This window comes from Sphaerodactylus townsendi, linkage group LG06 (genome assembly GCF_021028975.2).
Source record: "Sphaerodactylus townsendi isolate TG3544 linkage group LG06, MPM_Stown_v2.3, whole genome shotgun sequence".
Lineage (NCBI taxonomy): Eukaryota > Metazoa > Chordata > Lepidosauria > Squamata > Sphaerodactylidae > Sphaerodactylus > Sphaerodactylus townsendi.
The window spans coordinates 108,361,282-108,384,515 of NC_059430.1; the positions used below are offsets into that span (position 1 = coordinate 108,361,282).

Here is a 23,234-nt window from a genome sequence, read left to right on the forward strand (position 1 = left end):
TCGGCACACACAAATAATTAGTAACCTACTCTCGGTAACCTGTGAGAACCTGCTGGATCCCACCTCTGGTTTTGATATATCGCAGGTCAGTATAAGAAATGAAATGGGGATTTTGGGGAGTTTGGCAGAGGCCGCAGACAGCACGTGAAGGCCAATCGACCACACAGGAAAAGTTTACAAACTCAGAAATGCAAAAAAATGTGTGTATACTGTTGTATAACATCAACATTTTATCTTTTAATATCACAAATCTACACAATTTCTTTTAAAATTTTAAAATAATTTTTAAAATGCTGGCTTATTCTCTGGTACAAAGGAAAGGCCGAAAAATGTTATGCAGATTTCCAGATTGCAGGGTGGGGTGTGTGCCGTGGCCCTAACCCCAGTGATATGGAAAGGATAACTACAGATTTAGCTGCCTCCTGGCTCTTATGAAACCTGCCTCAGACTAAACTTTTTTTTCACCCCGGCAATGAATACAGAGAGTCCAACCAAGCATTTACCCTGGCCCAGCTTAGCCCTGCCCAGCTCCTTCAGCCAGTGAGGAAGTTCTAATTGTGGTTTATGCAAATCTTCATGAGCAAGAATCACCCTTGCTGTCCTATGCAGATTTCCCTCCTCCCCTTCAGTCACTCATGTTAGGAACAAGGACCAATAAAGGCAAGCTGAAATGAACAGCAAATTGTTAAAGACACACACATTCCACTAAGAGATGGAAGGAGAAGAGCTGCAGAAGTGGATATGGCAGCATGCATTTCCCCTATCAAGACGCACATATAAGCCAGTCCAAAGGAAAAGCACTGTGACTGTTTGAGGTAGCAACCCCATCATGTCCTCCTGGAGGCAAGAAGCAATTCCAATCACAAAAATGCTAATATGCAACATGGTTCCCTGGGGAGGACAGCATTGGGCTGCCCAGTGTTGCTCCTTCCAGAACATTAAGATTTTTAGTCCACCTCGAGGCAGATAACAGTCAGAACCCAGTCAATCTCCTCTTATTCCTCTCTTTGCAATAGTTCCTATCTCTTCTGGCTTTTGTCCATGCAAATTCCATGATCACCAGCATAGCCTTTTGCATGGTCAAAGGGGACCCCTTTTTCACAAATGGAAAAACTGCCTAAGACTAATCCAAACTCTCATTAATCACATAACAGCACAGATAGTCCCAACTTCTAAAAATGAAACTAAGCCTCCATAATACAGACCTTTCAAACTTTGGTTCTAAAACATGGCTGCAATGTGGGAGGGAACAAAATGGACAGTACTGACTGTGGTTACATTTCTATGGTTTATAATGCCAATAAAGGCTTCTGTCTGTCACTTCTATGGTTATAACTATGGCTATATCACTATGCTATTGGTGCGGGGAAGGTTTGGCATCTCCTGTGGTGGATGGGGTTGCACTTCTAAGGGAGCAGGTTTAAAGCTTATCCGCTGAAGTTGGGCCTCCTGTTGACAGCAGTGGCCAGGGGTGTCTTTCAGTAGCTTCAGTAGGGGAGCTAGTTGCCAGGGGGTTGGGGAGAAGACCTTGCCACTCTGGTGTATGCTCTAGTAATATCTAGATTACTGCAATACACTCTTTGTGAGGTCACCCTTGAAGACAGTCTCAAAGTTATAGATGGTACAGGATGCTGTGGCCAGAATGTTGAATGGAGTGGGTTGTACAGTCACTCCAGTCTTGTTGTAACTGGCTTCCCATTTGTCTTGGGACCAAATTCAAGGTGCTGGTATTCATCTTTAAAGCTGTATCTGGCTTGAAGACAGCATAAGAACTGCCTTCTCCTACATCAGGGGTAGGGAACCTGCGGCTCTCCAGATGTTCAGGAACTACAATTCCCATCAGCCGCTGCCAGCATGGCCAATAGGCCATGCTGACAGAGGCTGATGGGAATTGTAGTTCCTGAACATCTGGAGAGCCGCAGGTTCCCTACCCCTGTCCTACATGAACCTCCTCGTTCACTCGGATTAATTTCAAAGGCCCTCCTTCAGGTGTCCCTGACATCTGAAGCTAAATGGGTGCAAATCTGAAAAACGGCCTTCTTGGTCTCGGCCCAAAAACTATGAAACTTCCTGCCCAGGGAGGTTTACCTGTCTCCATCTTCTGCCTTCAGGTGTGTGTTTTTGTTTTGTTCAGCATATTCCCTATAACTGTTACTGGCCCTCCTCCCTGCTTTTGCTGTTATGTGTGTTTCTATATTTTTATTGAACTATTTTATATAAACTTTACTTCAAATGCTGTTTAATGTTTTATCATTTGAAGTTCACTATCTTGGGAACCCTGTTTAAAAAGAGATTTGTACAGGAAAAGAGATTTGTCCTAAACATTAGGAAGAACTTCCTGACAGTAAGGGCTGTTCAACAGTGGAATACACTGCCTCAGAGGCGGATTCCGCATGGGCCAAAAGCAGCAGTGTGAAAACAGTGTAAAAACGGAGAAAAATGGTTTAAAACTATGTAAAAGGGTTTAGAAGAAGAACAAGAAGAGTTTGGATTTATATCCCCCCTTTCTCTCCTGTAGGAAACTCAAAGGGGCTTACAATCTCCTTGCACTTCCCCCCTCACAACAAACACCCTGTGAGGTAGGTGGGGCTGAGTGAGCTCTGAGAAGCTGTGACTAGCCCAAGGTCACCCAGCTGGCGTGTGGGGGAGTGTACATGCTAATCTGAATTCCCCAGATAAGCCTCCACAGCTCAGGCGGCAGAGCGGAGAATCAAACCTGGTTCCTCCAGATTAGATACACGAGCTCTTAACCGCCTATGCCACTGCTGCTCCTATCATCACTGCAAATGTTTACACCATTTTCACACCGCAGTTTTTGGCCCATGCCCAAAAAAGTCTCTTTCTTTGGAGGTTTTTCAACAGAGGCTGGATGGCCATCTGTCAGGAGTGCTTTGATTGTGTGTTCCTTCATAGCAGGGGGGTGGGACTTGATGGCCCTTGTGGCCTCTTCTAACTCTATGTGATTCTATGATTCGGGTGGAAAGGTGGCACAGAAATGTTTTAAATAAAATAAATAAAAGTAAGAACATAAGAACAAGCCAGCTGGATCAGACCAAAGTCCATCTAGTCCAGCTCTCTGCTACTCGCAGTGGCCCACCAGGTGCCTTTGGGAACTCACATGTAGGATGTGAACACAATGGCCTTCTGCGGCTGTTGCTCCTGATCACCTGGTCTGTTAAGGCATTTGCAATCTCAGATCAAGGAGGATCAAGATTGGTAGCCATAAATCGACTTCTCCTCCATAAATCTGTCCAAGCCCCTTTTAAAGCTATCCAGGTTAGTGGGGCCATCCACCACCTCCTGTGGCAGCATATTCCAAAACACCAATCACACGCTAAGTTAGCGTGAAGAAGTGTTTCCTTTTATTAGTCCTAATTCTTCCCCCCAGCATTTTCAATGAATGCCCCCTGGTTCTATAGTATTGTGAGAAAAGAGAGAAAAAATTTCTCTGCTGTCAACATTTTCTACCCCATGCATAATTTTGTAGACTTCAATCATATCCCCCCTCAGCCGCCTCCTCTCCAAACTAAAGAGTCCCAAACACTGCAGCCTCTCCCTCATAGGGAAGGTGCTCCAGTCCCTCAATCAACCTTGTTGCCCTTCTCTGCACTTTTTCTATCTCCTCAATATCCTTTTTGAGATGCAGCGACCAGAACTGGACACAGTACTCCAAGTGTGGTCGCATCTACTAACTGCTTTGTATATATAGGGCATGACAGAAATCTTTTGCAGTTTTATTCTCAATTCCTTTCCTAATTATCCCCAGCATAGAGTTTGCCTCCCTTTTCACAGCTGCCATGCATTGAGTTGACATTCCCATGGAACTATCAACTAAGACGCTTAAATCCCTTTCCTGGTCTGTGACTGATAGCACTGACCCCTGTGAAAAGCGTGTATGTGAAGTTTGGATTTTTTGCCCTCTATGTTGTGCATCACTCTTTACATTTTGCTACATTGAACTGCATTTTGCCATTTCTGAGCCCACTCACCTAATTCTATCAAGGTCCGCTTGGAGCTCTTTGCAATCCTTTTGTGGTTCTCACCACCCTACATAATTTGGTATCATCTGCAAACTTGGCCACCACGCTACTCCACCACCCTCCTACTTCCAGGTCATCATTTATGTGGGGCAAAGGCGGTTATTTCAGCATTCTAACACAGAAGTATAGCTTTTTTAACAAAGTATTCTTGAACATTACTTACCATCAACAGCATACTTACATAGATGAGTAAAAGGGGCTTTGTTTTTGGCAAAATGGAGATGGCAACAAAGTAAGCACAGGAGTGGGAGTGTTGTCAGCTACAGAATAGCTGTAAGACAGTATATTAGGACCACAGTGGTCTTGGATATAGGGTAGCCTACACATCAGTAGGGATCTCATCTTGAGAGCCAGTGTGTGGTGCAGTGTCTAAAGGCCAAGTTGTTGTGAATGGTTTGTAATGTCAGCCTGAGACACACCAAACTGACTCAGGGTGACCTCAGAGGCAAGCTTCTCCCTCTGCCAGTCGCTCTGCCCCCCCCCCTAAGCTCCAAAAAAACAGAGACAATACTGGCCTCTAGAAGTTGCTAGGAAAAGATTATCAGGGGAGAATGTGAAGAACTTTTTTAGGAATTCTACAGCACTATGTACAAGCTATCTTCTAATAATGTGTTTGGTATGTCTTTTATGCACCACTGTGGACTGAGAGGCATACAGCAGTATTTTTTTCAAGATGACGATAGTTCACCACTTCCTTCCCAAATTCTTGGTAGGGCACCTTCTACTGAGATTTTAACTTACACACAAAACCATTCAACTGCAGCTTTGCACCTGACATTTCCTCATCTCTACCCAAGTGTTCTTGTTGTGTCAACTGTTTATAACTCAGTTTTCACAGTTGGAGAGATCGATCGGCCCTGTTCCTCTTTATGCTGGCTGGGATGGCACTTTGACGAGGTGCTCCCGCTTATCAGCCCTCCAAAGTCATAAAGAAGTGGACAGACCTGTCCAAGAAAACTGTTATGCTGCTTCCCCACCTTTCGACCTCGTGACCAGACTAACATTCAAACTTCAATGTGTAATGGCCGGAAAAAATCAGAAGAGGTGAGCTGGGATGAACATTGCAACGAAGTGCTACCACTACATTGAAAACAGTGCCACAGGTGGAATGGTTGTAGTATAACAGAGAGTTTTTTTTTCACCTAAGTAAAGATACTGGAAGGTTCTACAAATATCTTCTCTGCTCTGCGAACCCATGTGAGAAAAATGCTTCCTCCCCGGGCTCCAGCTCAGGCTGGACCCTCAAGGCAACCAGCAGCCTCCCTGTCACAAATTGAGACCAGTCACAAGATCAGTGAGATGGTTGGTTAGGCACACAACTTAATGACAACAGTCACACAGAGACTGGGAGGAGGGTGAGCAGATCCCAGGCTTGAATCAACTATGTGGTGGTGAGAATGTGAGATGATTCACTGGATGAGGGGTGAGGAAGAAAAGAGCTGCAGTTCTTACCAGCTAACCCTCAGAGAGCAGTGCTAACCCATCCTGTGGGGGGAGGGGCTATCCCATCAGGCTGTGCAAGATATGGCAAAGTCCTTGGCAGGTGACATCCTCCTGGAGAAGACACCAGGAGATTATACTCTGTGGCAGCCTTCTGGGCAGAGGGGAAGCAGAATCAAGAGGGGAAAGGGGGGGCTCTCCACCATCGCTCAAAGGCATTTATAATCGGGTAGGGGAGATGCACCAGCTTTAAAAGTTATGGCCATTTTAAAACTCTTGACTTGTAAAACCACTTAAGTTAAGAGGAGCACGGGCATCTCTCATTGATGGATGTTCCTGCAAGCCCAAGAGCAAGATCTAAATAGCGAGAACTGGGTAACAGTCTGAACAGAGAGATATTTCTCCTCCAACTGCCTAACCCCAGAGCTCCCACTTTCACAAAAAAAAATAACTTCAAACGCTTAAAACTGGCATAAAGAAAACGCTTAAACATAAAACCCAAAACAATTGGCTTTTAAAAATAAACATCTTTATTACAAAGTAAAAGCAACAAAAAAGCTGGGTTAAGAATATCTCCTGTCACAAATGTAACACTGGTACAGTCTTCCAGATACTGCCTCAAATTTCCTTTCCCAATCAAGCTTATGAACAATTCGATTAGTGTGTTGGAGGATGGCCTAAGTTTCACTTTCTCCCCTAGTAAGCTTACAGAAGTCTAAAACCCTAGGGAATAAGAAGGTGATCTTGAATACCAGAATTACTAGAAAACAAATACCAAGAGGAAGTCTGGGTCGCCTACCCCTCCTTCCTGCTCCTGGAAAACTGGAATTGGAGAGGGTGATAAGACTATTGTTGTCCCCCCACCCAATCGAAACTGAGAATCTGTTGTCTGAAAGTAAAGCTGTAATCTTTTCAGCAGGTGGTTCCAATGGTCAGCTGAGACTTCATTGACCTTCAACCAACTGGGCAAAACCATTTTTTATGGCAATTGAGGGCACATGGTGGGATGCCAAAATTGAGTCACAGCTGCTAGCACAGAAAGACTGTGGTGACTTCCTTCCTATAGCTTCTTCTGCAACTTGCAGGGGAAAGTGTGAACCCATCACTGAGGAATGTCCTGACTCCACCGCATAGTTTTGGAACTAACTTCTAAAAGGCAATGGTGAATACAAGCACCTGCCCCTCATGTGCTGGGGCTGCCTTTGCAACAGTGCTCCATGGGTTAGAGCAGGGATGTCCAACTTCGTGAGTCCATGAACATCTGGGGCACCAGAGTTGGACACTCTTGAGTTAGAGAGAGCTACCTAGGACACCCACAGAAAGCCTGCATGAGTGTATATGAGGGGTCTGTGCAGTGTCAGTTTAGAGATGCTATCAAAAATCTTTTGCTCACACATATTTCAGGGCAGATCTAAATTTTAGAAAGAAGGGATGGCCTATTCTGCTTTCTCCAGGCTTCAGTGTTCACAATCTTGACTTGCCAGGCGAAGCAGACAATGGAGCCGGAAACGCAGCTAGGAAAGATTAACACAAATTTTCAAAACCAAATGAAAGTATGATCATGGAAATGGCAAGGCAGTTGTGGAGCCTGAAGAAGCAAATCTAGCTCAGGGGTCAGAGGGTTAGACATGACACAGATTTCAGTAGCACTCCTTCCACTGACATCACTCGCTGTTCCACAGGTTAGCTGATGGATCACTAAGATGGAGTGCAAGACTAAAACAGTAAACCTCCACTTTTCCAAAACAGAAGCAGGCAGGGTACTGTGGTGACTTCCTTTTAACAGGACTGGAAAACCAGCTGCTCATCACTCTATGGCTGACCCATGAGGAATGAACATCAGCATGGCGCGATCCAGTGGCGATTGTTGCCCTGGTTTCACTCCCCGTGGTCAGCTAAGGGGTGCAAAATCGGGTCCCCAAGTGACCAGGAAAAACAGCAGTGGGGGCGGAGTCGAAGCTCACTTGACCCCGCCCATGTCGAAGACACATGGGCGGGGTCAGAAGGCACTCAAAGACTCCACGAGGTAGCATCTTCCTGGCTCCTCGGGCCACTCAGCTCTCCCCCCCCTGCCCCCCCCAGCTGGGCTCTCCCAGCCAGCAGCCAGCAGTCCCTTCTGCTCTGCTCCTCTAAGCGAGGCCAGAACAGACTGCAGTTCCCGCCTTGGAGAGGTGCTTTTACGCAAGCACTGAGGGCTGGGGGGTGGGGCTTCGGGAGGTGTGGGCCATGCCCCTGAGCCAGCCCCCCAGGCCTTAGTGCTTATAAAAGCACCTCCAGGCCAGGGACTTTGCAGGCTGTTGTGGCATGCCTGGAGGAGCCCAGCCGACGGGGGCAGGGGGGGGGCAGGGGATGAGGCACAGATCGTGGGGGGGTGGGGACGGGCGACAGCAAGGGGAAGATCTTCGCGCGCCGTGGGAGACAAATTGTCTCCGAGCTTCATTTACCCCTGGTACTCTCTGGTGTGATTGAGAGAGCAGGATTTGGCAGCATGCTTAGGATAACTGATGACTTTCCTCGAAGGCGGAGCTACTGATACATCACATAGCCAAGAAGAGCAGGGCCAAATAGTAAGAAGGAAAAGCAGCCTCCCAAGCGATATGACTTCCAATCACCAAGATTTTGTTCTTCTTTTTTATGTCACCCACTAACTTGGACATACCTTGACTTCTCTGGAATGAGAATGGCATACTCACGCCTGTCTAATCTGTCCCAGTAAGACTGGAGATCCCATTCTGCTTGCTTACAACTATGCAGTTTCGCTTTGCAGCTACCAGGGATACAGTAAAATGGGCCTTCTCCAAACTTTCCCTAGCCTTATCTTTTCTTGTGGGATGCCAAAAGGTCAGCAAATGCTGGCTTACTCATCTTTGTGCATGCAATTAATTGGATACAATAAATTCAATGCTGTGTATTTTTTAAAAAAAAAAATACCTTAAGAAATCTGTAACCACAGGTTTATCTACAGCAAAGTATTTTTAAAAATCCTTAGAAAAAAATTTACAAAATATGTGCAAAAAACACCCAGCAGCTTTTAATTGACACATTTCAGAGTGGCTTCTTAACTACCATCCAATATACATATGGAGGCTCACACTAAATATGGGATGGGATGCACAGTAAAGAGATGTCTCAGTGCTAAGAAACACAATCCCCTGCCTCCTTTGGGCAATATACTAAGAACCCAAACTAAAGCTCCACTTTCTCTAGAGAGAATAAATTCATTTTTTGTACAGCCTATATGGGCCGCCAAGGGGGTATTCTCGATTCTTTCCTCAAACAAACCGCCTGGTCAACAGTCCTCCCACTCCCTATAAAAAATGTGGTTTCTTTTGCTAACCGTGATGCACAAGGGAATGATCTCCCATCTCCAATCATGGAAGTTAAGAACTGTAAATTGCAACCCTTCATTTTCTTCTAACTATTAACCAAAGAATCCCACTGGGTTGTGTTCCCTCTGTTGCCAGAGGCCTGATTCAGGGAAACAAACAAAGCCTACTCTTACACCAACGCGATCTGCAGCAGACCCACTCGTCCACACATGATCATTCTTAGGGAATCCTCTACTTTCTTTGCGAGATTTCTTCCCACCCACTAGCAGGAACAGGAGGTGGCCAGCCAGACTTGCTGCTAGGGCAGGAGTGCCACATCCTACACAGAGCCTCACGCTTTTTTACCCAGCTTCTGAACAAGCACCGAAAATCTTTGCAGTGCTTGCTCAACGGGACTGCAGGGAAGACTAACTCTTAAGACATCCCCCCCTAGAAGAGACATGCATCATTAAAAAACCCTGAAGTTCAGTTCAGGAGGTGGCACTGCTTACTCCCCTTCACCCAACCCTCCCCCATAATGAAGCTTCATATGCAAGTAGCTATGTCCCACTCCAATCAGTCTGTGCAGGCAGTCCAACTTGGGTTACTGGAACAGGCTTTCCAAGAGAATGGGACAGCTCTCAGGAAGCTGAGATTCGCCCCAGCACATGGCTGTCTGTTCAGAAATGCAGAATGAACCCCCACTTTCCTGTAGAAGTGGCAGTCTATTTAGAGGCTTAATCCAGGGGGCAGTCCACAATGTCCAGGTAAGTCCCCCCCTGTATTAAAAAAACCTCCAAACCAAACTACAAATCTCTCTCTCTCTCTCTCTCTCTCTCTCTGTGGAACTCAGAAAATGGTGTAAATGGGAGAGAGGCACCGCTGGAGTGTAGGCATAGGCACAGGACTATGTGGGCACCACACTGCTATGGGATGGATCATACCATGCTGGCATCGGATTTTTGTTCCAAAGGAAGGGGATTTCTCGCCTCTTAGGGAGGGACGAGGTCTCAGCATCTGCCTGCGATAAACCCCTCTTCTGTCTATTAAACTAGCAGAGGGGGGAAAGAGATACAGAAAGGGAGAGGGAATCAGACTGGTAATTAACAAGCAAAGGAGCAGGTAAGGCAACAACAGACACTGCTTTTTTTACCCTGGTTGACAGATGAGGAGCATTATTAGCTGACAAACACACACTTGGGGGAATTCTTTTGTTCTGCAGACATTAATTAAAAGGTGAGTTAATGTGGAATGAACCTGATATTAGCTGGGGTGGGCTTTCTGCAGCCTGTCCAGCTGTGGTCTGGTAGTTTTAGCTCCTATGTTTCTCTCCTCATGGGCGACATACCTCTGAAGATGCCAGCTACATAGATGTGGAAATATGTTAGGAACTGAAACTACCAGACTATGGGCCATACAGCCCAGAAAGCCCTCAGCCACTTGATTCTGGTCATGAAAGCCTTCAACAATACATAAAACTCATATTAATGTTTTCGAGAGCTTTTGGCTCAGTGGGTAGAGCCTTCGTTTGAAGGAAGTTCCAAATTCAACCCCAGCATCTCCCACTTCAAAGGATCAGGCAGCAGATGAAGACTTGTGACCCTGGTAGCTGCCACCACTGTCAGAGTATACTAGGCTGGACTTTGACAGACCAAGGGTCACAGAAAGCAGCATCATGGGATTCAAGACAAGTGCTGTGGCAACAGCCTTACTGGCAGGTGAACTTCTCCATCCATCACCTCACCGGGGATGACATTCTAGTTCCTAACAGCAGTCCCTCTAATCCTTTCCCAGTGCTGGTGGAATGTTACAGACAGTGGGCAGCAGAACTGAGCTGCACTGGGAGAGCTCTCCCCATTAGACGCCCCTTTATCTGTGCAGCACCAATACGGTAGCCACACAAGCATACGGGAACCACGGACCAATGAGGCTTACGGGCTCCCCCCAGCTAAATGTGGCTCAGTTGTCATTTCGGTGGTAATACAGCAACTGGTCCAAATTCTTATCAGATAATGCTAGCATATTCCCCGCCACCAGATTCAGTCACAGGACTACACACTAGCTTGCCCTTGACACAGCCTTCAGAAATAAGTGCTCCCTGACAAGGTGGCTCAAACTCTATTCAGACAAACATTTTAGCTGGCATTCTTGCAATGACTGTAATGAGCTTTTCTGTACCTAGAAAATTACAGCTAAAACGGACTTCTGAGTAAACTTGTGAAGAACTCAGCGGCCTGCCACAAAAGATCAGATGGACTACCCCTGCCAACGAGCTTTTCTGCAGGTATGCTTTCAGAGATCATCCCATACAATGCCAAAGTGTCTCATGCTGGCATGCGAAGCCCTAATTTTGTCCAAGCCTGCAACCTCTAGGGCCATGTGGAATATGAAGGGTTTATAATTTAAGGCAGCGAAGATAGTTCAAACTTAGATCTGAAAACTTAAGAAATCTATATACAAAACAGACATGCAGGATTCTCTGGAAATGTTACCGATGCGGAATCATGTCAATGCCCCTAATAGGCATCCAGCACTTCAGACTACTGTTGAAACCTAATCAAAGTCGGCCAGTTTCCAAGTCCAGCTCTGCTATACTATGCAGAGCTGAATGTTGGCTTCAGGCTGTAGATGTTTCTTGCCGTTAAGAAGGACAGATGTTGCTTAGTGTATTTTTTAATGGGATGGGGTCAAAAGGATTTGGATTTTTGTTTTTTACTGTAGGCCTCAACCAATCTTATGTCACTTCTGCATTTTTCAAGATTTCATTTTTTTTTTGTTACGGTCCCCCACCCGTAAGCTTAGTTCTATTCCCACTCTCTTCCCACTGCTCTTGCCTTTACAGATCCTGGGCTATCAATGTGTTTTCCAGCATCTCCAAATCAGGGAAGAGGAAGCCAACACTGGTCTTAAGCCACAAGGGCACTTTGTACATCTAACACTCACTTTTAGGAGCATGTGCCCTTGGTCTGAATGATGGGTCTACTACCTACGAGAGCACTTTTCTTTTGCTCGTTCTTCATCAAAAGTAGCATGGAACAACTCCAGGAGGCAACTGTTGCAGAAGAGAGGCAAAATCCACCTCCATGGTACTTGTGAACTAGGCAGATTTTGTTAGCAATGTCTTTTTCAGCTTCTGAAATAATTGTCCTGCACATGAGGACAGGCCTTGCCTTTGAAGCAGCTTTCCCTATCAGGAGAGTGGAAAACAGCTGCTAGTGAGTGTCAAACATGATTCAAAATTATATTCTGAGTATCCAGCTGTAAAGTTCATTCAGATGACCTTACCTGGGATAGAATGGTCCACAGAGCACTGCAAAGCAGTTGGTGAGGACGCTTTTATGGCTGTAGGGATTGGCAAATTCAGAGCCTCCTTTATTTGACCATGCCCCTTTGAGCTACAATCCAAAAAGAAAGAACCTGGTTAGGAAAGGCCATGGGAGGGAGAAGTCAATGAGAATCCTTTGCTACATTGGCTAAGGTGAGTGTTCTGGAATTACCTCTGACATATTTACATAACTCTGGCTTACAAGGACCTAATAATCATGACAGTGCACAGCAATTCAACAATGGAAGACTTTCTACAGCAGGGAAAAACTGTCCTCAGAATACAAAGCAGCCTTGCTTGCAAGAGGCTCAGCTGTTTCTGAGCCAATGACAGGGTTGGAAGCAACTGCTTCTTTTTGCGATACAAACATCTTCCTTCCCCTTCCTCTAACACACACCTCTCCTGAATAATCTTCCCTGATCCCAACACAATCATATCCTCCTCACCCAAAAGGATCCCATTATGTCACATGGCTTGTTTTTCATTGATCCTCGGTGCCCAGATTCAACAGGATATTACCCCTCAGTGCCCAGATTCAACATATTTAGATTTGTATAGCTATGAACTATTACTGAATGTAAGGCCCACTCAAGAAACAGTGATGAGAGTCTTTAATATCTGTTGAGGCAGATTCATACATTCATTTGGGCAAGCTTCAGAATTCAATATTAGGAAAAAACCTGGAAGCAACTGTGAATTAAATGGTCCTGTAAGCCTTCTTTACCATGAAACTGCCCAGAAGAACAGCAGTCACCTCACTATATAACTTCCACCTAAAGTAAGAACATTTCCCTGTTTCCAACCCCCTTCTGTAGTTACTGACCATGGCTTAGCTACTAACTACTGTAGTTATTTTAGCTCTTAGATTTTAGCATGTTTTTAATGTTTTAATATATTGAGTTTTATTGTTCATTGTTTTAGTCTCCTGACTTTAAACTGCTTCGAATGCTTTCAACAGAAAAGTCACTAACAGCACAATCCAGGTTGGGGGGTGGGGGAGGAGACAGTACACCACTTGGCCAGAGACGGTGCTGCAAAGGTAGCACTGCACCACCTCAAATGGAGCTCTGGGCAGCATAGCAAGCAATGGGGAGTGGGGGGGGGAACCTGCTGCTGCCCGTATTACCTTTATAGGAAATAATGATTTAGGCCACATGTTGGCTTGAGCACCGAGAGAAATTATCAATAAATTTTGGATTAGAGTAAAGCTGAATAGAGCCTGACATACAAGATCATGGCCGCTCTCCCTCCTCGCTCTGCTGTCCAAAACTCTTTCCCAGGCTTCGACGAGGTGAAGGGTGGGGCTTATCATGCATGGTGGGCTGCTCAAGCATGCAAGATTGTGAGCTGCTCTCCCCTGCTGGCAAGCTTGGACTGGCAGCGGAGGTGGGTATGGAGGGGCAAAGCTGCATGGTGTGGGACTGCTCAGCCTGGCATGCCAGATGGTGGCTGCTCCCACCCCACCTTCCTCTGTTGTTGAAGCCCTTTGCAGGATCAGACCCGCTTTCTCCCTGCTCTCACCCACCTCCTCGGCCTCTCCCAAGACCAGGAGGGATTGGGGAAGATGAAGATGATAAGGGGAGATCTGAGGTGTTGTGCTGCTGGGCTTAGCCCAGCTCATCATTCAGATCTCTCTTTCTCCCTCACCCCACCCAAAAGCCGATGTGCTGAGATCCATGTTTGGTTTTGGCTGAGCTTCCAGGTATTCGGTTCTGCCGAATTAAAACCCAATTAAAACCTGTGAAGAGTTTTTTTTCAGGTTTTTTCAGATTCCAGATTTCCACCTAATCACCAAGCCTAGCCATGTGTTACAGTGGCGTAAGTTATTGGCCTGCATTGGGGGGTGTTCCTCGGGCCGGAAACCAGGTGAAGGAACAACCAAGATCCAGCTCTGCCCTGAGAAGCAGCTGCTGCCCTGCTCCCAACTGTGCTGGAGTCCACCTTTAGTCTGGTGCAGCTCTGTAGTGGCAGGCTCTTCTGGGTCGGATCACCACACAGCTTCACACTGCCTGCCTGCCTCTATGTTTGTTTCCCCAACTGGGCATTAGCTTTACTCACTTACACTCGGTGGAATGGCAAATGTGCAAAGTGGCTCCCATGTCGGTAGCTTCTGCCCCTCCACTCCCTCCCACCCACCCAATTGGGCATTGAAATTCATATATAAAAGCACAAACAAGACTTCACAAGATCTGAAAGGGAGGTTTTACTCTTGTAAAAGTCACTTGAGTAAAATCATGCTCAACGTTCAGAAGAATGGTGAGAGATGCATTAATTGCTTTTAAAATCTGTGAAATTGCCCCCCAGATAGCACATGGCAGCAATCTTTTAAATGAGTAGAAATACTTTTGATGCAAGCACTTGCAAAAAAAAATTTTAAAAAACTGTGAGGGTGGCACCCCTCTTCTTTTTTTTCCCCTTACAAGGTGAGAGAATGGTGCAATACTGAGGGAGACATGTAAACACAAAATAAATACTTTGTTTCCTTTTTGACCTGCTTATTCATGTATGCAGATTCAGGCTGATTTACTAACTAGAAATTGTGCAATTTAATCAACTAAGTTTTCTTTAATCAGGTGGCACTTACTTGCTGGAAAACATTTGTGGCTAGGAGTCACCAACTGGAGGTGTAGGAATGTTTTGGTTATAGATGCATTGTAATTTGTTTTGTAAAAAAAGCACTGCCAAATCTAACCATCCATTTCACTGCAGAAGCAGGTCTTTTCCTCTGTTCCATACATGTGGCAGCCTAAGAATACCCATTCCATCCAGAAATCAAATCCAATTCCCTACATTGCTACAGCAGTGTACTCTTTTATTTATTTATTTATTTATTGGTTCCATCTTTTATACGCCGCCCTCCCCTTCAAAGGGGCTCAGGGCGGCTTACATCACACAAAAGCGGATAACAGGATAAAATACTAAAAATTCCCATAACAAAAAAAAAAAGTTAAAAGCAAGCGTTCCTAATTCATACTCAGGTTAAAACAGATGCATGCGTTCAGCCATTAACTCCTCAGCTCCCTTAAGAGGGGAACAGCTTGGATCTTAGTTGTTAATGGGCACTAAAGTAATTTGTTTAAAGCTTACTGGAAATGGACCTATGGACCTATGGGAAGTAGAGGCAAAAATCCATACTCCCACATCTTCATTTGGTTTAGTCAAGGGTTTGAAGGCAACTAAGTGAGTGTGAAAACCCTGAGAGAGAGCCAAAAATAGACCAGGACTGAGAAAAAAGCAGATCACCAGTTCCAACACGGTGAGAGGAGAGTCAAGGAAAAAACATAGGTGTGTGTAATCAGTGGAAATTAATTTTTTCCTGTGTCCCCAAGAGACAAAGTTTCCCCCTTCCTTAGTCTTCCATGCCAGACATAACCAGTTAACTGGAATAAAGACATATTCTACCAAGGGTTAATGTCTAGGGTCTCCAATTAAAATGATGCTGGGATGGCGGGCTGAAGACAATCTTAGTTAGACTCGGCCATTTTTGAGAACAGGTAAGTCTGAGGATGCTCAGCAAATGGGCGGTGTATGCCTCCCATGCAGAGCAATTCTTTATTAGTCTAAGCCTTGAGGCAGGTTGAAGTTTTTATCAAAGGAAAGGAGCCTCTCAAAAAAAATAACCTGCATGACCCAGGGAGCAAAGGTCTTCTACAGACCCTGCAAGGACATGCCATCTACCTCCTGTGTCTGAACAGCTATAAGAGCTTGACTGTTTCCTTCCTTGGGAACACACAGTCAAAGTGGTTTTAATACCCACTATTCTCAACATTTATGTAGTCTCAAAGCAGCTTATAATCACCTCTTTCCCCTCCCCACAATAGATGCCCTAGGAGGTAGGGAGAGCTGAGAAGAGTTGTGAGAGAACTGAGACTAACACAAGGTCATCCAGCAGGCTTCATGTGGAGGAGCCGGAAAACTGCCTTGTTCTCCAAATTAGAGTCCTCTGCTTTTGACCACTACACCACACCGTCTCTCACAGGAGCACTTTCAAATCTATTAGCTATTTTTCAGAAAAAAATGGGGGTTGTCAGGAGAAATAAAAGAGATGACAAAAGATACTGAAAGGATATCTGGCTGGTGTTGCCTTCAATGTAGTGATAAAGTCACTTTCCTGGGAGCCTGCAAAGCAAAGAACAAAATAAACTGAAGGAGACTTTTGTTCCTCTCTCCAGCTAGGCAAAATGGCAATGTTAAGGCAGCACTGATGATACAGTGACAACACAAGCACCCAGGATCCTTTCTCATACCCAGGAATTCAAGAGGACAGAAATAAAGACAAATTTTGCACTAACCTCAGCCAATTTGCCCCCCATTGTTGTTAACAGCCCTTCAGACACCTATCTCTTCTTTCCAGGTTTTCAAAATTTCCAGATGCAAAATGGTTTTCAAAGACACTGCCATTTTTTTTTTGCAATGTGCTTCATCCAGATTCCTCACTGGAGATCTTTTGAACAGAAAGTTTTCCCTTGGTGAAACAATTCACTACTCTACACGTGCAAGGTAAAGATGGGTGATGACATCAGGCAAAGATGAACGCTTCGTCAGGAAGGAGAGAGAGAGGATGAAGGCATAGAAGAATCGATAGTCAAGGCGCCTCACTCCAGAAAGTGCCACCCACCCAAGGGCTAAGTGGGTGATCAAACCGCTCTGGGAAAAATAAAAGCAAACAAATGATAGTGTAAAAAAGTGGCTTATGTGCTACATCAGTCAAAACAGAGTTCTCAGGGTCTCGGAAGAGCAGATGCCAATCTTAGAATGAGAGCCTTCTTTCTAATAATACACAGAGTAAAAAAAAAAGAAAAATAAAAGGCAGAGGGAGATGCCAGCCATTTTAATTCTTCTGATTTGGTCTGAAAGCAATGGGTGCCTCTTGGGCCCTCCTCCCGTAATGGTCATATCAGTTTGGGGGGAAAGTATATATTTGGATTAGATTAATGGCCCTCTCAGGAAGACCTCCTTGGAGTATCTGGCTAATGGTCACAATTTTGAGATGCAACACTGAATGTGATGTGGCAACCTCTCCCCTCCCCCACATTCCTATCTCTAATTTTTTCCAGCTAAGCAACAAGAACATCTGGTTGTCCTGGGACGCGAATGACTTCCAAAGAGATGGTAAACGTGTTAAGTCTGCTGTGGCAAACAAAACAGAAGTTCAGTGATACCTTTAAAGACTAAGACATTACTCTTTACTTCAACGCTTGAACTTTTATAGGAGTCACACTAAGCCACAGTGCACATGACAGAGGCCCACTCCAACTTTGCAACAGTCTGGAAAAGGTGCTAAGTTGTAGGAGTGGGGAGAGATGACAGAATAAATTTGGTCAAGTAAATCAACCTTTCAACTGGTCTGCCCAGGAAAACCGACCAAAATGAATTTTCTTTTGACACCTCAGGGCCAACGTTTCCTGCAAAACATTCCAAGATGTGTTTCAGGAAGTCATAAAAAGAGATGCAACCGACGTGCAATTTAGCTATAAAAGGCGGCTGTGGTGGAAGGATCATGACTGCAGCAATGGAAATAGAAAAGTTCCCTCCTCTCCACCTGTCAAGCTCCCCAGATCAGAAATGTTCCCTAACCAAGTTGCTTTTAAGCTCTGGAAGGAAAAGAGGGATGGAGAATTTTTAATGGAAAATCCCCCAGAAAAGGGAAGCGATAACCCCCTTTCCAATGCCAGGGCTTCATTCTCAGATTCCCTCCTCTCCCATCAGTGCTGCTTCTAAGGGTTACCTTCTGATATCACACATTCCCAATCACAGAACTCCAACACTGTGTTTCATTTTAATCCTAATACAGATCCCAAGCTTAACAACTTCATAATTTTTGCAATTTCTTCTTTCTTTTTGTCACTCGCAATACATTTTCATCATTCTTGAATTGCCCTGTGTTCCAAAGAAAAAAGCTATCCAACAAATTCAATTAAGAGCTCATGTTACAGAAATACCATCGCCATGAGTACAAGGTCTTTTTGCACCCACCCCTTCCCTCAGCTTCCTTTGGACTGCAAACAGATAAAAAGATGGCACTTCATTTAACTTTGGGAAATTCTGGAGACTAGAATTAGATGACATGAAGATCCCTTCCCATTACAAGAAATGTTTTGAAAGAAAGCCTCAGGGAGGGGATGAAGGGCTACGCAGTAGCTTTTCTTCCACATCCCGCCTTTTAAATCTTTCGCTGGAGACTGCACTGTTAGCAAAAAAAAAAGACCCACTTTTGGCAATCCAGATACACATTCTCCTTTTGTTGGCCAAGGAAAAAACAACATTGTAAGAAGAGACTGCAGGGTTCCACGTGATCCACCTATTATCTTGCCCCTTCCTGCAAGCAGTACAGGGTGACAGACAGGGTTTCTCAGGATCATTTTTTCCTCACAACCACCCAAGAGGTAGGTTAAGCCTGAGAGAGAATGACTGGCTCAAGGATACCTCTGAGATTCATGGCTGAGTGGGGTTTGAATTCAAGCCTTCCCAATCCTAATCCAACATCCTAGCCATGACACCGCGCTGGTCCTAAACTACAGAAAACAGAAGAGTAACAACAGCAGGAGGGACTACCTGAACACAACCAGCCCAATTAAGAGCCCATTGTAACTAGGGCATAAGCATTTGATGCAGTGTAATTACCACTTTTCTCCAAGAAACACAATGAGGGCCGGAAACCAGGTTTACACTAAAAGGGGAACAGAGCCATCAACCTTCCTGATCAAAATCAAAAATCACTCCCAGTGAAGATGTACGCTTGGGAGAGAGAGATGACTGCTTCCCCCCTCAGCAAAGAGGCAGCATAGCACCAACAAACTAGTGGTGAAGTCAGACTAGGATCTCAGGTTTGGAATCCCCACTCTGCCAAGGAAGAAGGAGAGTGGGAGAATGTGTCTATCAGGGCTGAGGATTCCCAGCAAGTTTCAAGATAGAGTTAAGATTTGAAAATGGATCTAATTTATTACGATATTTTATTAAATTTATATCTGGCCTTTTCCCAACCAAAGCCGGGCTCAGGGCAGCTGTCAGTGCCTCGCCTGACAGTCAAACTCATCTAGGACTCTAAGCGAAGAAAGGAAGGGAATGAAACAAGCCTGTAGCTCAAATACATCTTAACTGTTTAAGCAATTAAGCCTGTAGCACATAGATGTCTTAATAGTTTATGCAAGAAGGACAAGAAGATGTCTGGAGGAGACATGAGACATTCTTTAAGGATCTGAAGCACCAATCAGTTCTTGTCGGCTTTCTAACCCTTCAGCTGGAAGTCAAAATGCTTCCCTGTCACATTAAAGCTAAAACCTGTTATGCTGCTCTCTTGAAGTGATTCTTTTAAGTATTCTGTGCCTTCTACCTTTTATGTATCCTTCACTCTGGGAGCAATATTATAATCATGCCAATCCAGGCAGCCACAGACAAGGAATAGCAGCCTGAAGGTCCTCCATCACATCCATTACCCACTGGAACACCTTTGACAGGGTGCCAGCCCTGCCCTGAACATGGCAATTCTGTGCCAAGTCAGTATATTAACAACATTGTGTGCAATCCATCATCTGGAGTTAGTTCTTGGGTCAATTACTATATTTGCACTCTGCAAATTGCAGGACTACATATGCAACTCTGTTGACCTAGAAAGGGAAAATTGGTATTGAATTCTTGGATTCTTGAAGGTTTACACACTAGAAGTACTTCTTTTCACAGACTCCAACATCCTGCATTAATATCTCAAAAAAGCAAGCAAGAAGCATCCCAAATCCAGGAATCTATTTCAAGAAGCTGATGTCTCTCCAAGGCTCCCACTTCCAAAGCAATGTATTTTGGCTAGGATTTTATAGCTAAGGCATATTCCATCTCAGTACCCTCACAAAAGAAAGCTACACCATTACAAAAATCTCAGGAATGGAGGGAACTTGCTACTTTCCTCCTATATTTTCCACCACTACCATAGGTCTTTGCCTCACACCTAGGAACACCACCCGTGGCCACTTGTTGCACCCTGCACAAACCTGTTCAGCTACTCTGCCCCCACACACATGTCTACCCAATTCATCCCTAAATCAACGCTCTTCAGTCGGGCATTGTTCCTACACCCGCTAACATTCTGGATGATGAAACCCATATTATACACACTGAGCAATTCCACATACACACACACACACAAAATGCATTTGATTTCAGAGGGAAGATGACATTCATTGATTCATCCACAGCCTCATGGAAACTTAAAGACTAACAAACCTTGGTTCTACTAAGACTAAGCCTCCTCCAATTTGAAAAAAAGGAGGACAATTGGGGTGACAAAACAGGAAGGCAACCGATTCTGGGCAACAAATAGGCAACGATGAAACAGACAAACTAGGAGACTGATTGCTCAGATAATGTAGTTCAAGCACCTGCCCTGTCCTAGTCTGGGTTTCAAACTGCACCAAACAACACTTCCCATACAGCATGGGTGTTGAACTGGCCTGAAGGGATTAGCAGTTCTATCATCCCCTGCCAGCATGATGCTGGCAGGGGATGATGGGAACTGTAGTCCATAACATCTGGAGGGGCGCGAGTTCGACACCTATGTGTTAAAGTATTCTATTTCAGAAGTGTTATTTATTTCATTTATAACTCACCTTTCTGGCTAATATGGATCCAAAGCAGCTTACGTCATTCTCTGCTCCTCCACCCTGTGCGGTAGGTTAGGCTGAGAATGCGAGACTGGCCTAATGTCACCCAACAAGGAGTCCAAGGCAGGATGAGGATTCACACTAAGGACTCCCAGATCCTGGTGAAATATTCTAACCGCACCACACTGGCTCTGCAGTGTGCAGTGGTTAGTGTTTCAGAATAGGACTGGGAAAGACAGGATCCAATCAACATTCTTCTGTTAAGTTCACTGCATGACTTCAGGACAGTCATTCTCTCGCAGCCTGATCCACTTCACATAATTGTTTTAAGGATAAAATGAGAATAGGAGAACTGTGTAACACCCTGATTTCTTTGAAGGGGAAGGGGGGGGGGGATAAAAGTATTATATTTGACAGAAAGCTTGGATTAAAACAGCTAGGAAGGGATTAAAACGTAGTAGATATCCAAACAAACAAGTCAATAAAAGGCAGCAAATTCCAAATAATACACTAGGGCTTCAGTATAAGCAGAGATCCACTGAAAAGCACAACAAACACAGCTCTTCTCGGGAGTATCACAACCTGATCAGCAGAAGCCCAGAACTAAAGAGATGTATACACAATAGAATAACTATTTATAGTTCAAGTCCCTTCACAAATGTTAAGACAATAATCCTCACAACTGCACTGTAAGATGGGCCAGTTTTTGTATGCGGAGGGCTAAGTAAAGCTTATCTAAGGCCACCTAGTGAACTTTGTGGCCTAAAGATCTGAATCAGTGGCCTTTCAGATCAGAGTTCATTTTCTCTTGGCCACCAATCTTTTCTCCACCCCCTTTCAGCACCCAGAGGTCTGAATTTATATGAACAAACACAGAAGAAAAGCCAGTAAACACTGATATGGTTGGCAGCAACCCTCCTGAGGCTGTAGCGGCTGGAAAAAGAGCCACGCAACCAAGGGAAGTGCTATGACTTACATCAGGGGTGGCCAACCTATGACACTTCAGATGTTCATGGACTACAATTCCCAATTGGCCATGCTGGCAGGGGGTGATGGGAATTGTAGTCCATGAACATCTGGAGTGCCATAGGTTGGCCACTCCTGATTTACATTATGCATATCCATGTGAGCACAAGCCCAGGTAAGGGTGGGAACATTCAGCAAGGGAAAAAAACATGTTAAGGAGTTCTTAGTTTCTATTATTAAGGCACTCATTTCATTGTACTTCTTTCAAGCAACCTGCCTTGCACCCAAGCTCTCTTGCACTCACACATTCCCTCAGTCTAACCTACCTCACAAGACTGTTGTGAGGATAATACTGAAAGAAGGGGAAAAGATGATAAAAGCCACCTTGGTTACCCATTGGGAAAAAAACCCAGGGTACAAATATCTAAACAACCCAAAATCAGGGATGACCTATAGTGACTGCTTAAAGTGATGAAGTCCAAGAAACTCTGCCTTCAACTCAGCATGTACATCAAGAGGCCTTACACTGAATTTTCAAAATTAAAATAAAGGTGTAGCACAGTGGTTCTGAACCTGTGGGTCGGGACCCCTTTGGGGGTCGAACGACCCTTTCACAGGGTCACCTAAGACTCTCTGCATCAGTGTTCTCCATCTGTAAAATGGATAAATGTTAGGGTTGGGGGTGACCACAACATGAAGAACTGTATTAAAGGGTCACAGCATTAGAAAGGTTGAGAACCACTGGTGTAGCAGAACCAAGTCAGTTATCAAAATGAAACTAATACACCAATGCTACCGGCAGAAATAAATTTAAAGGGCCAATTTTAACAAAATGCTGAAAAATTATATAAGATCAAATGTGTACGGATACAAATAAAATACAAAACCACATTGAACGGAACCAACTGTCCCACGTAAACAGCAAACTACATGCAAACAAACAAGAAACAAGTGTCAATACAATATATTGGAAGAATCACTCTGAAAGGAACTGCAAGGGCAAGCATTAATGTGTCACTATGAAGTGGCCAAGCCTTAGTGAAATGCATGATTAAGATCTTTGGACAGTACTTTAGGACTCAGTTCTTTTCTAAGTGATTCATCCAATATATTGTATTGACAACTGCTTGTTGTTTGTTTACATACAGTTTGCTGTTTACATTGGGCAGTTGATTCTGTTGAATGTGGTTTTGTATTTTGTTTGTATCCATACACATTTTCACCTTATATTTTTCAGCACTTTATTAAAAGTGGCATTTTAACTTAATTTCTGCCAGTAGCATTGGTGTAGTAGGTTTTGTTTTGTTAACTGAAGTCTTACACTGAGTCAGATTATTGGTCTATCGCAGTTGGTTCTGTCTACACTGAGTTGCAGTGGCTCCCCAAAGGTCTCAGGACCTTACACCCGGATTCTACCTGACTCGGTTAACAGGAGATGCCAGGGATTGAACCTGGGACTTTCAGAACACAAACCAAATGCTCTGCCACTAAGCCACAGCTGACCCTCAGGGTAGTGGAAAGTTTTTTTACAGAGCAAATTGTACAATGCTGATGGGCCATA

General features: G+C 44.6%; 1 protein-coding gene across 1 annotated transcript in view; it reads right to left on the reverse strand.

Annotated features, from left to right (window-relative positions):
* Positions 1-23,234, reverse strand: part of ZDHHC18 (zinc finger DHHC-type palmitoyltransferase 18) — a 37,372-nt gene that overhangs the window by 3,326 nt on the left and 10,812 nt on the right. Inside the window, 7 exon segments of the mRNA XM_048502106.1 lie at positions 9,733-9,753; positions 9,755-9,839; positions 12,074-12,183; positions 15,255-15,369; positions 16,184-16,232; positions 16,607-16,712; positions 16,714-16,760. Coding sequence (XP_048358063.1) covers positions 9,733-9,753; positions 9,755-9,839; positions 12,074-12,183; positions 15,255-15,369; positions 16,184-16,232; positions 16,607-16,712; positions 16,714-16,760 — 533 coding nt within the window.